Source organism: Larimichthys crocea, unplaced genomic scaffold (genome assembly GCF_000972845.2).
Source record: "Larimichthys crocea isolate SSNF unplaced genomic scaffold, L_crocea_2.0 scaffold97, whole genome shotgun sequence".
NCBI classification, from domain to species: domain Eukaryota; kingdom Metazoa; phylum Chordata; class Actinopteri; family Sciaenidae; genus Larimichthys; species Larimichthys crocea.
This window is the reverse complement of record NW_020861315.1, coordinates 1,015,888-1,032,151: the sequence shown is the minus strand read 5'-3', so window position 1 is coordinate 1,032,151 and position 16,264 is coordinate 1,015,888. Positions and strand designations below refer to the sequence as shown.

The following is a 16,264-nucleotide window of genomic DNA, read 5'->3' as shown; positions in this document are numbered from 1 at the left end:
GCAGCTCTGAGCTCAGCCAGCCTGTTAGCACTATTCGACCCCCTTCCATGACTAACCAGCCATGGTTGCAGCAGCAGCCCGCTGATTATCCAACAGAGCCTCTCAGAAGAGCCAATCTAGATGGTCAGGTAGGCTTATTAATTCATTTTACATAACGTTTCATTTTTCACTTTTTAAATGTGGACCTTTTAATCGGGATAATGTCGGGTTTTGCTATAAAGCTGTCTGGCAAGTGATATAACTAATTTCATACAAATTAAAAATGCCCAACATAATTTCAAGCGCCTTTTAATATGAAGGAATGTGCTGTCACTCAAAGATAGTTTACCTAATCCATATTAAAAAGGGAGCAAGTGGAGGTTCTTTCATAAATGTTTGCTTTGTAGATACAGGCATAAGTGAAAGGGTTACAGTGAAGTGGAAAAAGGACACTAGCATGAAAGGTCATGGGGCGATGCATCAAATCGACAAACACCTAACCGTTAGCGGTGTGGGGTTCCACAGAAAACATTAGGGGAAGCTGTTTTGACACATGCTGTTTGGCAGCAGTGTATTTTGGCCTTAAGCCTTCTGTCATTCGTCCGGTTAAAATTTAATGCAGAATGAAAGTAAAAACGGATTTTTCAGCAAAGCAAGAGGTGTTTCAGAGTAAAAAGTTGCCAAGCACTATCTACATTTTGGATTTTCACCCCGAGGAAGCAGAGCAAGGAAGTAAAATGTATCAGTGTTCAACCAAACAAAACAAAGAGTAACACTGCTTCATTTTAGATAAGACACCACAGGCCATGCATATCCAAGACACACACAGCTCTACATTCACTTTATGGTACACAGTCCACTGCAATAGTACATTGTTGCTGCATAAGCAAGGCTGCAAAAGTTTAGAAGAACAGAGGTTACATGACTAAAATTCAAAACAAGATGATGTTTCTATTAATTTTAAAAGCTAATGAGATAGCACTTTTCTCTCATTCCCTTCCACAATGAACATTAAGCTTACGCCTACAAATGATATTTTTTTGCTTACACGTTCTTCATTACCTCCCAACACTGCAGTATAGTGAAGCAACAAATGTTGCAAAGCTCTGATTAGCATCAGCTATCATAGTTTCATCTGAATGTAAAAGACTCTCACCTCATTAAAATAGTTTTTTTGAATTTGTTGTGCCTCTGTCATTGTCAAGCATAACAGCAGTTCATTCTTTGACTTTCCCAAGTGCATGTAGACATAAAAGAGTCAGGTAACTGAACCAATGCAAGATCTGGTTTGCTTTGATGCATAATGGACTGATAAGCTGTGTTTTTCACTATATGTTCAACTTTTTAAAGGATATTGCAAAACACATTATTTGGTTTGATGTATTGTCTCTGTACTGTACACTGCGCCATTTCTTGATGGTCCTCCAAAGTTTGAAATGGCTTTGTGTCCAGTACATGTTTCTCCCTCAGTGTCTTTGTGTGCTCGAACACTCACACACATTTTTCATCACTGCCATCACCTCTTTCTAGGTTTTCTGGAAAGGATAGAGAGATGAGCCAGTGTCCATGATTGGCTTCAATGAATAAACTCCCTTATGGGCTTCTAACATTGCTTTAAACACCCTTCCATCACAAGTTTGTTCTCCCTTCATAGTCATATCAGTAGTGGACAGTGGACCTGGCTCTGTTTAGTCAGTCACTAAGAGCCCAGTCCACTGTAGCGCTCCGCTCTACTCTGATTAGACTGCACACTCCCCATGGTGCCTCTGATCAGCGGCCATACTCGTCTCTCACCATCCATCTCTTCATCCCGCCCTCTGTTTCCATCTCTCTCAGCTCCATCACTCTCCGTTTGTCACTCTTTTGCTCCCTCTTTCTCTCCTCTCTCATTCTATCCATCTATCCATCTGTCCCGCTCTCTGGGGAGGCCAGCCCAATTAACCTGTTTAAACAGCCATCTGAGCATCCCATCCATTCCAATGTGGCTGTGTGAGAGAAAGCCAGTTCACTGAGCCAGGATCCCAACGCCAGGCCCCCGTCCACTGCCCTCCTCAGCCTCCACTTCCACTTCACCTCCCTTTCCTCTCTCTCTCTCTCTCTCTCTCTCTCTCTCTCTCTCTCTCCTCCTCCACCTAATCTTCCTTCTGATTGTAGCAGAAATCACAGCCGTTAAGAGTGGTTTCTTTATTGTTTTGTAGGGCAGGGTGACATCTGATGCATTCAATGCACCACACTTTGAACAATTTAAGCTTCAGCTATAAACTCCACTGCCTCTGGAGATCTCCACTTTAGCAACTGCAATCTGCCTATGAGCTTTTAGGCCCCTTTCCTTTCTCCTCTTTAATGTTCTTTCATTCATTTCACTGTCTTTCTGATTGCCACCTCCACACACGCTTCATTCTCTCATCAATCTCTCTCCCTCTCTGCCCTTCCTTTCTCTTTTCCCCCCTCTCCTCTCGCCTTCTTTCTGTCACTTCTTAGCTCCTCTCTCTCCCCTGACTGTATCCCTTTCTCACTTCCTTTTCAACACTTGTCACCTACTTCTTGTCAGGCTGTCCAGAGAACGCTGCAAGAAGGTCACAACTCTTTTCAGCGTAGCTCTCCTCCTTGTCCTTGTCTTGTTGCAGGGAGAAGGGAGCTTTAATTAGAAAAATGGGGGGAATGTGAAGATGGGACTTGGGGTGTGATATCATCCAGCCAACACAAAAAGCACCACCTTCAAAGCAATTGTGATGAAGAAACCATGGAATATTACCCAGCCTACATAGGAACACAAATAGCATGGTGGTATTTGTATTTGGATGGTGTGAGTGTTCACATTAGCCATGTTCCCATTATCATATTTTGATGTGCATTTGAAGTATCGTATTAAATGTTATCATGGTCGCTTGAGGTTTTTGTCTCTTTCGAAAAAGAGCTAATGTGTTTAATGGGTGATGGAAGCACTCTTTCTGAATAAGTTATGACATAGTGAACATTTAACTCACATGACTGATCAGCTGTTTCCACTCTGACAGTCTCCTCATCGCTCCCATGGCTCTATAAGACATTCATGATCGCTCCACACAGATTTAATGTAACACTCTTCACATTAATACATGAAACAAATATGAAACAATATCTTATTTCCATCATGTTTTCTGCAGTGTCTTTCACCGTTTGAGGTTCGACTGGAGGTCATCCCATTCACCTACTGCATATCTCGTGAGCCATCTTCTTTTGCAGAATTACTCGACATGCAGTTAAAGTTTGCAATACTTGGATGGAAACATGGCTATTGACTAAATAGTGGAGAAGTGCTGGGCTGGCTGCTTGGCACACTGGGGTGTCTGTGTTATTTGCCAGATCAATGCACAACCTGGGCCCACTGCTTTAGACAACTTGTTAATGTGCAGTATAGTGCCGCTGGGCTTCAATGCTCTGTTGTTGGCCGATTTTATAATCTCTCTTATAGCAGTATCGACCCAACTGAGTGAAAGAGGAGCTATTGGAGGTTTCTGTTTGTGTGTGTGTTGATGGAGGGGTAAAATTGGCACTGTCTTTTTCTTTAATTGGTGCAAGAACAAGACCCTCTGGGTACTCTATACGCAACCTGTCACTCTATTTCTGTGTGGGTATTGGTGCAGTTAGCTCTGCTTGTCATTGTTGAGACATGCAGGCAATCATAGGAAATAAATGCCTACATACACACACAGGGACTGATTATACATCTACAATATATACACTACTATAGACCTCATTATTTATTGGCTCATTGATTTCAGCTTTTGGAGATTTTTACTGGAGATGCCTGAGTTGTTTAAGGAAAATGATTGCTTAGAACAGATTTTCAACCAGATTTATAAATAGGTTTGTATATTAACAAGCCATTTACACAGTTAGCTTTATGTATTCATTTTTCAACCAGTAAGTGAACAGGAAATTAAATCACTGCAAGAGAGATCAATTTTCAGGTGACCCTAATCCCTGATCTGCACCATTAGTGTCTACTGTATGAGCATTATGGAATCGGAATAAGAAGAACAAGTAGAGAATTAAGAAAATAAATGAGATACAGATAGAAATTAAATGGGTTACAGACTGCAAACTGTATTATCCTTGACACACAAGTTGAGATTTAAATCTGCACCCTGGGCAAGTCGCCAGTCCATCACAAGGTTGTCACATCGGCCATTCACACACACATTCAAACCCATTACTTACTTACCATGAAGGCCTGATCACTGTAGCACTGTGCCATTTTTGTAGTTTAAGCACAGAATGTTTGTGTTGCGAGCTGTCTTTTAAAATTGTTATTTTCAAAAATGTGTCGTATTATTTTAGTTCTCTTAATGATCAAAAATAACAAAGATAAATTCACAGACACATTTTGAAATAATAAAAGCTTATATGGTAATTAAGACCCAGGCGTACATACTTTCTTTAATATGGTTGAAGATACCACCCTCGATCAGCCCTACCCCTCAGTGTGAATCCTCAGCCTCCAGGCCTCTACCAACCATGACCGCAATACTGCTGCACTGCTGGCTGCATGCCTAGCTCAGAAAGAAACAATAATTGGAGGACAGTGAGAGAAGGGGCATCAGGCCACCTGCTGCTTGTGATTTTTTCCCAGCAATCTTTGTGACTGTTTAACACACAGAAGGAATACAATAATAACATGCTTTGAGTTTGATTTTTGACTTCCTCATTGTTAATTTAATCAGGCAGCATTCCAAAATCCAATTTGCACAAACACATGTTTGCCAACTGGTGTGTCTGTTATTGTCGCCCCCCACATTGCAAATCTAATCTTTGAGAATCTCCAGAAATGATGGTAAAAGAAATTAGATGGGATTAGACAAAAGGGAAAGAGATTGAGACAAACAGAAAACAATAAGCATTAGTAATAATAAGTATTTTTTTAGGAATTTGTTTGGGGTAAAAAAGTTCAGCTATACAAAGAGAGAAACAATTTGGTGAACAGCAGAGGATTTTCTGCCTCTTGGGTTGATGTAATCCATCTCTTATGTCCTCTCTCCTCTTGTCTAGACCAGGACACTTGTGCAGCACCTGCTACACTCAGTGGACAGAGTGTTGTTGAAGAGCTGTCCCCTCTGACTGAGCACTGAGTGGCTGTCTGGACATCTGGCCTTAGAAGGGTACTGACATGATCACAGGCATACTTAGGGCTAGACAGAACAAAAAGCTGGATTTACTCGCAGTTTACTTTCCGTAATGGAAGCCTTGTTTTCAGCTGCCGTAAAGATGTGGGAAGAGAGGAAGAGACAATATGACAGTGAGTTATGGCCTTCAGCTCATGGTTACCTCGAAATGCCGTCTAGACATTGTAATCCCAGAGAGGGAAGTGCTGCGGGTGCCGTGAAGAAGGGAAAGGGATGAGGATGGGAGACCAGTATCAGCTATCCTTGTCTGTGACTCATCTTCTCAAGAGTTTCATAAGAGATGAAACATAAGTGTGCCCTGACAACACAGAAAGCTGGTGCTTTACGGTACCATTCTAATATGACAGAAAAAGTACTTCATGTCTACACTGGAGAGCATAAAACTTTCTTTTTTTTTGTTTTGTATTGATCTCCGTCTGATCATATCTCTACTGTGTCCAGAAACAACACATTATACAGATATTCTCAAGCTTGTTTGCTGCATTTTCACCATCATCCAATCAATAGTTTGTGTATATAGATAGTTTAGTCTTGAGTTTCATTCAGTCCCTGCTAATACAAATTTCTATTTTGGGTGAGCTCATTTTCGGTTAAACTATTATCCTATGAGTTCTCTTAATGCAATCAGAGCCTCGTTTTCTATGGCACTGAATATGGTGTGAGTCTGTGTGTCTTTGTGGAGGAGTAATTCAAATAAACCGTAATAGTCTGTGAAAATACACAAAATATTGACATGGTTTATATGAATATGCACATTTTAATTTGAGACACTCATTTTAAGACATAAAAAATGCAGATTTGTGATTTCAGGCGATATAAATTAAATGGACTTGACTATACAGAGTATTTTAATGAGGAGAGACAAGTGGATGAAGTAAAGATAACTGTTTTTTATAGCATATAATTATTTTTTTTTCTATTGGGACATTCTGCCCTGAGCAGCAGCAAGATGAATCCCCCATGGAGTAGAGACACTGGTTGATGCTGAGGCTGATGAAATGTTGAATCTGATGATTCAACGAAGACTGGGCAGTGATGGAGAGGGGGAAGGCATGCAAAACAGCAGCACAAATGTACTGAAGGCAGATACAGTAGGCTAACAATGCTGGTGTGTCACTGTGCTATTGGATAGTTGCGATCAGCTGATGAGAATGTAAAAGATGTAAAGAGAAATTAAATACAGGCCTATATGCAAAAGACTGACTGAACTTATGCTAGATCTTCATATATCCTCTATACAGATACTTAGAAATAATCCATGCCTTCTAAGTGCGGGAAAATAACTCCCTGCAGAGTTGTTATTACCACTGTAAAAATCCCCGAAAGGTTGTTAGTGTTGGAGGTGTGAGAATATATGAGAAAAAACCCTGTTCAAATCAATCACTTAGTAGCAATTTGTGTTTGTGTTACCCTATTTGTCGACAAAGTGTGACACACGCAATGAATTTGGAGGGAAGAAGCAATTTAAGTCCCAGCAAAGCCATTCTCCTAAAATACTGTTTATGGTTTTCATATATGTCTTAAGTTTATCTCATCTCAGTGTAACCACAAAGTGCAGAAAGAAGAGGGCGACCTGTGCAGCAATCATGGTGAAGGCAGATGACCTAATGGCTGAGAGCTGAGTTGAGCTGCCAGAGATAACTGGAAAGAACGATTTGGCCTTCAGATAAAACGCTAAAAGCAGAGTATTTGTCACTCAGGAAAAAAATGTATAGTACCATTAAATGCCACAACACTCGTGGAATCAATATTTCCTGACATAACAATACAGTTTAAACTTTTAATGAATATAATATATCTATTGTGTTTGCAAAATAGGCTGACAGTTTGTTTCTGCAGATTACTCCCTAATATATGATTCAGTTTTCTTTCTGTACTTTGTATTTCTTTAAAAAGTTGCAGCTTTGTTTGCTAATAAGGGTTTTATTTATATCACGACCACATATTCCTCTCCGTCATCTTCGCAGTTAATTACTCCACATTGTGCTCGGTCTGCCTACAAACACACTGGGTTGCGAGCTCGATTAAGACCAATGTTTCACCCCTTCTGCAATCACAGCACAGCACACTATCACTTTTTTTTTCACATGCAGCTGGAGAAAAACAAACCCTCAGGAGTCTTATCCTTGCGATGGGTTGACCTATAACTAATGGAGACTAATGGTGAGATGTACCAGTGTCAACCCAGGCGCAATGATACAATCTGTCTAAGTAGTCACTCTGCTATCTACTTCCTTTACTGAGGTGGGTGTACTGCAGGTGTACTATGTGTGTGTGTCTGTATGTGTTTGAATGAGAACAGCAGTTTCAACTACATCCATACATGCCATCATTTGCTTTGTGCGGTTTTACTGGGTAGTATATTAAAATCTTGCTATTTCTCTTGCCTACAGTGAAGTTTGATGACTGCATGGGGAATGAAGCAGTGGTTTTCCAAAGCAGTGACCCTGTGTTCAGCGTGCGGACAGACGGCTCCATCTTTGCCAAGGGAGAGGGAGCCAGCCTGGATGAACCGGTCCAGTTTAAACTGAAAGCAAGTGGTCCGCACACACATGTCTGGGAGACTGTGGTCCAGCTGGCACTAATTGAGCCACCCTCACCTCAGAAAAATGAAAATGAGGTGAGTTATACGCTATACTGAACATGAGCCCAGACAAACACAAATAACACACTTCAAATTTCAATTCCTGTCATAATTTCTCAAGTGGTCTGCTGATAGTAACAGCCAAGAATCAGGTCAAAACTCCTTGGGGTTTAAGAGAGAGAGGAAGAGACTGGAGCAGAAAGATGTTGTAGTAGCAGCACATGGTTAAACGTGATAGAATCACGCTGCCACAGGAGGATAGTATGATTCCCCTCAGCCATAAGCTGTTATTGGAAAACATTCTGTGCCTTGGGTAGCCCAGGGGTCCTTGACTGTTCCTCCTCTATTTAAAAGCTGTCAGAGGTCAGGCGAGGACTGTGCAGCCTGAGCTCATCCGTCCCCATAGCTACAAAACCACAAGGTAAGATCTGATAGTCACTATCAACACCAGTGTTAATCAGATTAGGTAACGACAACACACATGATTAGGGGCCTGTGTTGTGCAATTCTAGACATCTAATGCAGGAGATGGGTCAGTAAGTTACTGACAAGATCAAATCTAGCTGAGACAGATGTATCACTTAGGAGACATAATGACTGACAATGATCCACTAAATCTTGATAGGAAAACTTGGTTCTCAGTAGAAACCACTTGTCAGTTACTAGCCATAGAAACCAGCTAAAATTTTGTAGCTGCTTAAACCACTGCATGAAAGTAATTGACAACATTCAACCCTTAACCTGGCAGTTCCTGTCAGCTGTACAGACCTTTATAGCTTCTTTAAGCTTTTGATTTTGTAATGTTTTGATTCACTGCTCTCATAGTATTGCCTTTGGCTATTTTCGGATGCTGTTTTCAGCAAAAAATAAAGTTTTAAAAACCAATTGTACACTACCTGCCCGGCACCAGCAAACAAGTTAACAAGTGGACATAGTGGAGTATATAGCAGCTAAAGGGCCAGATATTTCTCTCATGAGTTAGTGGAGGATAAAGCAGAGCATAAAGGAGAGTTAATGTTGGATTTTGTTGACAGCCTGCTTTTGTTGCCCCAAAGTGGCCAAAATATCTGTTGTTGCAGAAATAATTAACACCCATTCATCTAATTATTAACGACAAAGTCTTAAGATGCTGATTTTTGGACTAAAGAAATATTTTATTTGCTTTAGTTATTTATTCCAGTTGAGGGTAATGGGTGGTGGCTGCATCCCAGTTCAATTGTACTTCTATCACTTTGGGTACTGGGTTAATCTGAACCTGTAATAAACCGTGAACTTTAGTTGAGTGTGTAAGCAAAAGATGAAAATAAAATCACTACAAAATGTATCTGATGCCAGCAAGGTTAGTTTAAATGATTGAAGATGTCTGACTGAGAATTCAGATTTTCAGAGCAAGCACATAAAACCATTTAAAAGAAAATTAAAAGAAGAAGAAGAAGAAGAAGAAGAAAATAAATTGCTTTCATCTGGATTTTCTTTGCATGGCCAGAAAGCAGAAGAGATGGCACAAAGTCAGTCTTAGAATCATAGAGACAAATAGAGAGGCAAAGCAGGACATCAGCCAACAAAGGATCTATTAGTGGGAGTGGGTGTAGGATGAGTATGCTGTTCTGGCTCTGAATAGGTTCGGCCTTCGTTCTCACACTTTAGTAGCTCATGCTGCTTCAAACTTTTCACTAGTTAGGATGGTGTGACCACAGTATTATAGTAAAGGTCAAACGACTGGATATTCTACTTCGATTTCCAGTGAGTGACGTCCTGAGAAGCCATGAACAGACAAACAATTGGAGGGCTAGACTGGGTCAGAGGTCAGAAATACTCTACATGTTGCAACGAACATGTTTGCAGTGAGAGCAGGAGCGGAAAGCAAGGCGCTGAAGCAAAATGTGATGTTTCATTATGGAAATGGTGCTTTGTGGCGTGCTCTGTTGAATAATAACTTCCAGATGTCTGGGTAGCCAGGGGCTGGCTGATATCAAAGCGTGCAGGGTTTTTGGGAGGCAGTGGCATGGAGGGGAAAAGCTGGGACCATCGCCAGCTGGCTAAGGCTGATGGCACCAGGGCTGGGGGGCCGCATCCATTTCACACTCAGTGACTCCGGTTCACATAGCGTCAGTGTGCATAAGCGTGTGTCTGGTATGTGTGCAAGAACGTTATTTATTTGTGCTCTTTTTCTTTGGTAAGAGATTAGGTTAAGTCGGATCAAGTGTGAATTATGCTAATGTTGCGTTAAATTTTATTTTCATTGCTGTCTTTGTTAAGGGCATAAAGTGTCTTGTGTTTGGAGCCCACAGTATCGGTTTTATCTGTGCTAAGTGCAGGGCTGTCAAAAAGTGCACGCTGCCCTCTGTGCTGGATCCAGGGAAATAACACACCCTTTAAATCTCTGGAATCTATAAAGCAGTCATTAAAACTTCTGATATCTGACTTCAGTTTTCTTCTGCTCCTTATCCTTAATCTTTCATAATAGTTTGAAAAACTGTGCAGACATCTCTGCTAAACCTTTTTTTTTTTATCAATTTCATCACTTTCCTTTACTTTCTCTCTTTCTGTGCGAGTGTGAATAAGAAAGAGTGAATTCGGAGATACAGGGTTTGATCAGAATTACACCACACCTCGAGAAAAGCCCACTTAAGCCGTTTGCAGCAGTGATGGGCACCATCTCCCTGTGTCTCTTTCTCTGTTTTTTTTCTCCTCATCTTTTTCTCTCCACATTTCTCCTCAGGGAACTCACTAGTACCTGTTAGCATGTGTAGATAAAAGGATCTGGAGCATGACTTATTTCAGCAGGGGGAGGAGAGGGGGGTCACATCTGACAACCCTTCTCCTCATCCCCCTCGTTCCATCCCAAACATGTCTCGCTCCACCTCTGCCTCCCCTCACCTCACTGGTGGGATGTGGGGTAACCATCCCCTGCAGTCAACCCCACTAAGCCTTTCCCTCTCTGAAGAAAAAGAATACATTTGTCCAGACCCTGCTCACATCTGTTTCAACCCGCTCTGCTGACAAACCATGTTTGCGCACACAGGCATGTTGCGCTTGGCAGACGTTGGTCTCCTGAATATGGGCTCAATGCAGAAGATCATGTGCATGTCTCAGTGAACTTGTCACACAGCGCAGTGAACATGGGATATAGAAACATGTGTTTGGATGGCTAGTCTCTCATATAGACTGATAACACAGTGCAAGACGAGTTGGATAGAGTGCTTTTTGGGCCGTGAGCATGAAAGCAAGCTGCTTAGCTTCATGAATATGAATGTTTTGTCTGTTTCAAGGGTTATAGCTTCCCTAGTGGGGAAAAGAGGACTTGCTTCTTTCCCTCCACTAATAACTGGAAACAGTTTTAACTTTCTGAACAGTATTTTGCTGGTATTGCCATATATTTGTCATATTTGTACATAGTTTACTTTTAACACATTGTCTTAAATCTTATTGTTTTTTTTTTTTTTGTTTTTTTTTGCTTTAACAACTTAACAATAACAAAACAGTTAAATTAACATTTGAGAATGAAAGTTCATTCTTGACCTTTGACCTAAAAATAGTAGTTGTCAAAACTATCTCATCATAAAAAAAAACAACTTCTCATAGAGTTTCTATACAGTCAGTATAGTTTGTTACTGTTAATATATTTAAAGATGCTCTACAAATATGTTTATATTCACAATGAATCAAACCACTAAGTGTATGTAAAAGATTGTTGCTCATAGTGACAAACTCAAAGAGAATTATACAGCTCTGGATTTCCCCTAAGGTCTACGGAGCATTGAAGTGTTTCATAACTGATTGTTTTCGTTCAGTCTGGCTGTTCTCATCAGCATTGTTTCCAGACACAGGGAGCTGTTTCTGTCAAAAATATATATATATATATAAATCACAGATGAACAGACTTTACACTACGCAGCTGGCCGGCCCCCGGTTTCCCTTCGAAATCGGTGGAGACCAAACCAGGGCTAAAACGAGAATGAATGCTGTATTTGCATTCATTAATCATCAAATTATCAACACATAAACACAACTATTAATGACTAGTAATATTGCTTTGTGTCTGCACGATGTGTAAATAGATAAGCTTGTTTTCATTGCATCTGAAGTGGCCAAAAAAGCACGACATTTCAATTGTAACCAATTTTTTTTCACCACTCAATTTGATTCCAGAAAAAAAAGAAATTGGTCTTTTTTACCTGGGTCTCTTCTTCTGCACTGTTACTGAAGCGCTCTGGGTTGCACAGTACATGATGTCTGAAATGTAGCCCTTGGTTGATGAAACTAAACATGACACCTTAGCCCATGCCCCTCCACACCCCACATCCCTATACACCCACGCAAACACATACACACCATATGCCGCGTTGCTTGACACATTTCCTTTAAAGCAGCCTTAAAAGCTTTTCTCCTGGGCGTCCATCTAATGAAGTCAGCCTTGAAAGCATTATTTCTGCTGGCAGATACAAACCAACCCTCTGAGGGATCTTGACCAGGCAAGAACAAACAGTGGGAGACAAAGAGAAAACATTTTTATAGACTGCATTGTACAGGACCCTCAACTTTCAATATGTGCCAGAAGCCATTCCCATCTTCCAATGCTGTAGCTTGCTCCTGTGTTGTATTTTATTTTTATTCTCAAATGTCAACTGCTGGGGAGGAACTGTAAGGCTACATATCACACAGAAGTAATATAAAATAAAACATTTGAAGACGTATTAAAAACACTAGCCTCATTATATGTAAATGTATGGTGATTGAACCGATTTCTCTTATGCTCTAGAATTTAAAAGCCCAGATCTTCTTGTACTCTGACACGAACATCCTCCCCCACACACATAGGCACATATGTACATGCATATACTGTAGATATATTAACCAGTCTCTGCCTGCATTCTTCTTTTTTTTATGGTACTGAAATTGCAGTATTCTGGGACTATATGTTATGTTATCTGCAATGCTATGTTGCAAATTTTCACCTCATTACTCACGCGAGTTTGACTGCAGGATTACTTGTGTGTATTCCCGTTACCCGTGCAAGTAACACAAATAATTTATCTGGAGCGGTATGAGCCCAGATCTGTTGAAGAAACAACAAGTAACAACTTTTAAAATGCTGTTTTCTAAATGGAGTTCGGATCGATCTAGGCTATGCCATGCTAACTTGGTTCTGATGGAACTCAGCACTCACTAGAGAGCCTGGTTCTTTCTGTTACTGCCCTCCAGTCTCCCTTATTTTTCCCCTCTACTCGCTGTGCGTTCATGAAATGAAGTACGTTTCCCCCTCCAGTCAGAAGTCGATGTGGACGAAGAGAGAATAATTACAGCACCCAATAGTGGTCAGCACCTCCACTGCTTACTGCTGCAAACAGGTTGAGAAGTGAGAGAAAAAATTAATCTACTTATTAATGCCAAAAGTTTAAATAATGAACTTCAAACTCTCCTCCTGCCAGTAAACAGCTCAAAAATCTGGTTTGACTCCGGGTGTTTCTTCCTACAGAGATTGCGGCATTTTCTTTAGAATATTTATCACTTTGCATCTGTGAAATGACTTTTTATGAAATCTCATAATTAGCTTCACTTTCTGTGTGAACATATCTGAAGTCTTGCATCACACTTGCACATAATCAAATAACACAGGCTACAAGACAAGAGGCCTTAACTAGACCGAACTATTGTCTTATAGCACGTGTTTAAAATTAAACACACAATAGTTCTCACAATTTTTAAAAAATTCTACTTCTAGGTGTCTTGATAGACTATGGATAGAATAGCAAAAAATCTTTAAAGTTTTTTTCTTTTCTTTTCTTACAGCTATGTTTTTTCACCCGTGGCTCGGTTGCTGCAGCAGAAATTTTGAGATTTTCTTGGCAGATTTTAAAATTTTAATTGAGTCTACCACTTGTCCACTACCTGCAACTGTTAGATTTAAACAATGTGTGGATCATTAACTTGACTTGACATTGACTTGATTCATTAATGCTGTTTTAAAATTTGATTTCATGCTGGTTTGATGCCCTTTTTATGACTTTCTCAGTTTCTATTCTGATATTTCAAGTTTTATACATTTTAATGTCTGTCTAAACTACTATCTCTACATTACCAAGAAGTAAAGGTTGATTGAATGGATGAATAAAATAATAAGTGAAAATATTCTCTTCATTTGTGCCCCTGGAGTAGACATGACAAAGACATGAGATGGGAATTTGTTGGGGGCCTGGTGTTAGGAGTGTTTGGAAGGTGAAGCTCCGTGTTGGTGTTTTACCTGCTGGTGCACCATCAGCCTAACACAGCCCTGCGCTGGAGGAATCACTGTTATTGAGACAAGCTGTCAGGACCCACTGACTGGGAGGAGAGACAGAGAAAAACAATAACACTGCAGGAGACGGGCAGGAGGGAGCACAGGAGCAAGGGATAGCTCAAGGGAACATGATTGAGAACAAGTAATGCATAGCTTCAGCAATGATGTTTGTGACTGAATTCTTGACGTGTTTTCACCGGCTTGTGACCCTGAAATATGTTGGTAAAGTTACTGTAGAACTATCTGGGTTGTCAATTTAATACAACATGTAGATCACTTACATGCAACAATCTATATAGCTCCTAGGCTACCAAACATCTGGTATTTATAATGAAAGCCTTGAGATGGTGGACCCAGTGTAACCTTGACAGGCATTGCATGTTATGTACTTGAGCATAAGATGCAACATATCTGATTATGGCACTCGGATGCCTTAACCAGCCCTGGGGAACACAATTAAAGCTCTCTCACTGTATTTTCAATTACTTTTGTTTGTTTGTATCCACTCTGGAAGCATCCGTAATGAAGCAGAATCTCTGCAGTTCACCTTCATGTGTTTTGCAGTATTTCCACACGAGGACATTAATTTAAATAGGCGATATGCCTGATAGCTTCAGCATTTGATGTAGCTCTTCTGACTCATGGGTGAGTTAATGTTCATGAGGAGATTGAAAATGGGCTCCTTTCAAGTTCCTTATTGAGCATCTTTCAAAAAGACAGGTTTGTGGTGGTCATTTCTCTCTACCTGCAGGGAGTGTGCGAGGGGAGTGCATGACGGGAGTATATTGTATGATTGAAGCTCGTGTCTGTGACTCAGCCGTCACTGTCTACTGAAAGAGGCTGTAAATCCTACCTCAGACATGCTCTGTGTTAATAGACTTTTTACACCCGGTGTAAATGACAAAGCCTATAGTTTATGGTCTCTTTCACATATATGCACATATATACACACACCCAAGAGACTTTAAATCTGTGCGCTCGCACTTTACAGCTGTGTCCTGCTCAGGCCTGATGCATGATGACACAAATAACTAGATAAGATGTCCGCATCATTTAAGACATTGTGTTTGTTGCTTATATGGCACCTCACAGACAATCGATTTATGCTGTTAAGTGGTTTTATTACTGCAATCATGCAGAAGTGGTAAATAGGGAAGAATTTTGTAAATTGATAAAACAGAACACTTTTTTACATCAAGTATATAAGCTTGTAATTTTTATGTAGTCTATATTTTCTCTCTGTGATAAATCTCCTGACTGCCATATTTCATCTTCTAGTGTCATTGCACACAATAAATCGTCTATTTACTCTTTGTCTTTTTTGTTGTTTGTTATTATTACTATTTATAGGGATTCATAAGGAGTTCATCAATTGGCTTTATGAGAGCCAAAATATGAAGAAAAAAAGAAAAAGTCATACCCCAATACATAGTATCATTTTTACTCTACATGCAAAGTATTCAATCGAATTTAATTGTCACATATAATATACAGTTAAAATGATGGAGATGAAATACAAGTAGGTGTGTGAATGATCTTTATTCTAGTTGTGAAGCTTCCTAAATGCCGCTTTGGTGCAGAAAGACTAATTGTTAGTGAGTTAGTAAGTGGATTAGACAGCAAGTAGGTAATTGAGTGAGTGAGTGAATGAAGGAATGACACAGTGAATTAGTGTGTGAGTGAATCCATGTTTCCACAGCAACATCAGGGAACAGGATGATGATGAAATATTATAGGTTACAAAAACAAATAACAGATACATGCAGGTGTGTTGCACACGCAGCAAAGGATTGCACAAAATGCTTTTTATGATGAAGACTGACGGGCCAGAGAGCTGCCTTACACACTCATTACAGTTATTGTTATAATACATTTACATGAAATTGGTGTTATGCTTTCAGACAGCAAAGAGATGGTGTACCATCAGAGCTGATAATGGTTGAGGTTTTTTTTCAACCTGCAACCAAGACAACCACTGACCGAGGCAACCATAGAAACCATGGCAGTAGTTCCCTGAATTACACACTTCTTCACCAGCGAACAAACATATATATGAAGAAAATACTATAAATAAATTAAATGGGCTTGTAACAATATTAGCATATAAATTTGATTATCAAGTGTTTATAATTAGTGATGATTAGTTAGTTAGCTCGCTAACAGTTTCCTCTATTTCGAGCTATAATAAGATTAGAGAGTGTAGATTGCAGCAACATGTACCCAATGGTTAGTTAGTCACTTGGCCACTCAGTTTTG

At 40.1% G+C, this 16,264-nt stretch overlaps 1 protein-coding gene across 2 annotated transcripts in view; it reads left to right on the top strand.

The window, feature by feature from the left end:
* Positions 1-16,264, top strand: part of LOC104919629 (cadherin-4) — a 220,216-nt gene that overhangs the window by 144,962 nt on the left and 58,990 nt on the right. For both annotated transcript variants that reach the window (XM_019271354.2, XM_019271353.2), the window contains exon 4: positions 7,538-7,764. In XM_019271354.2, the coding sequence (XP_019126899.2) occupies positions 7,538-7,764 (227 nt within the window). The remainder of the gene's footprint in view (positions 1-7,537; positions 7,765-16,264) is intronic.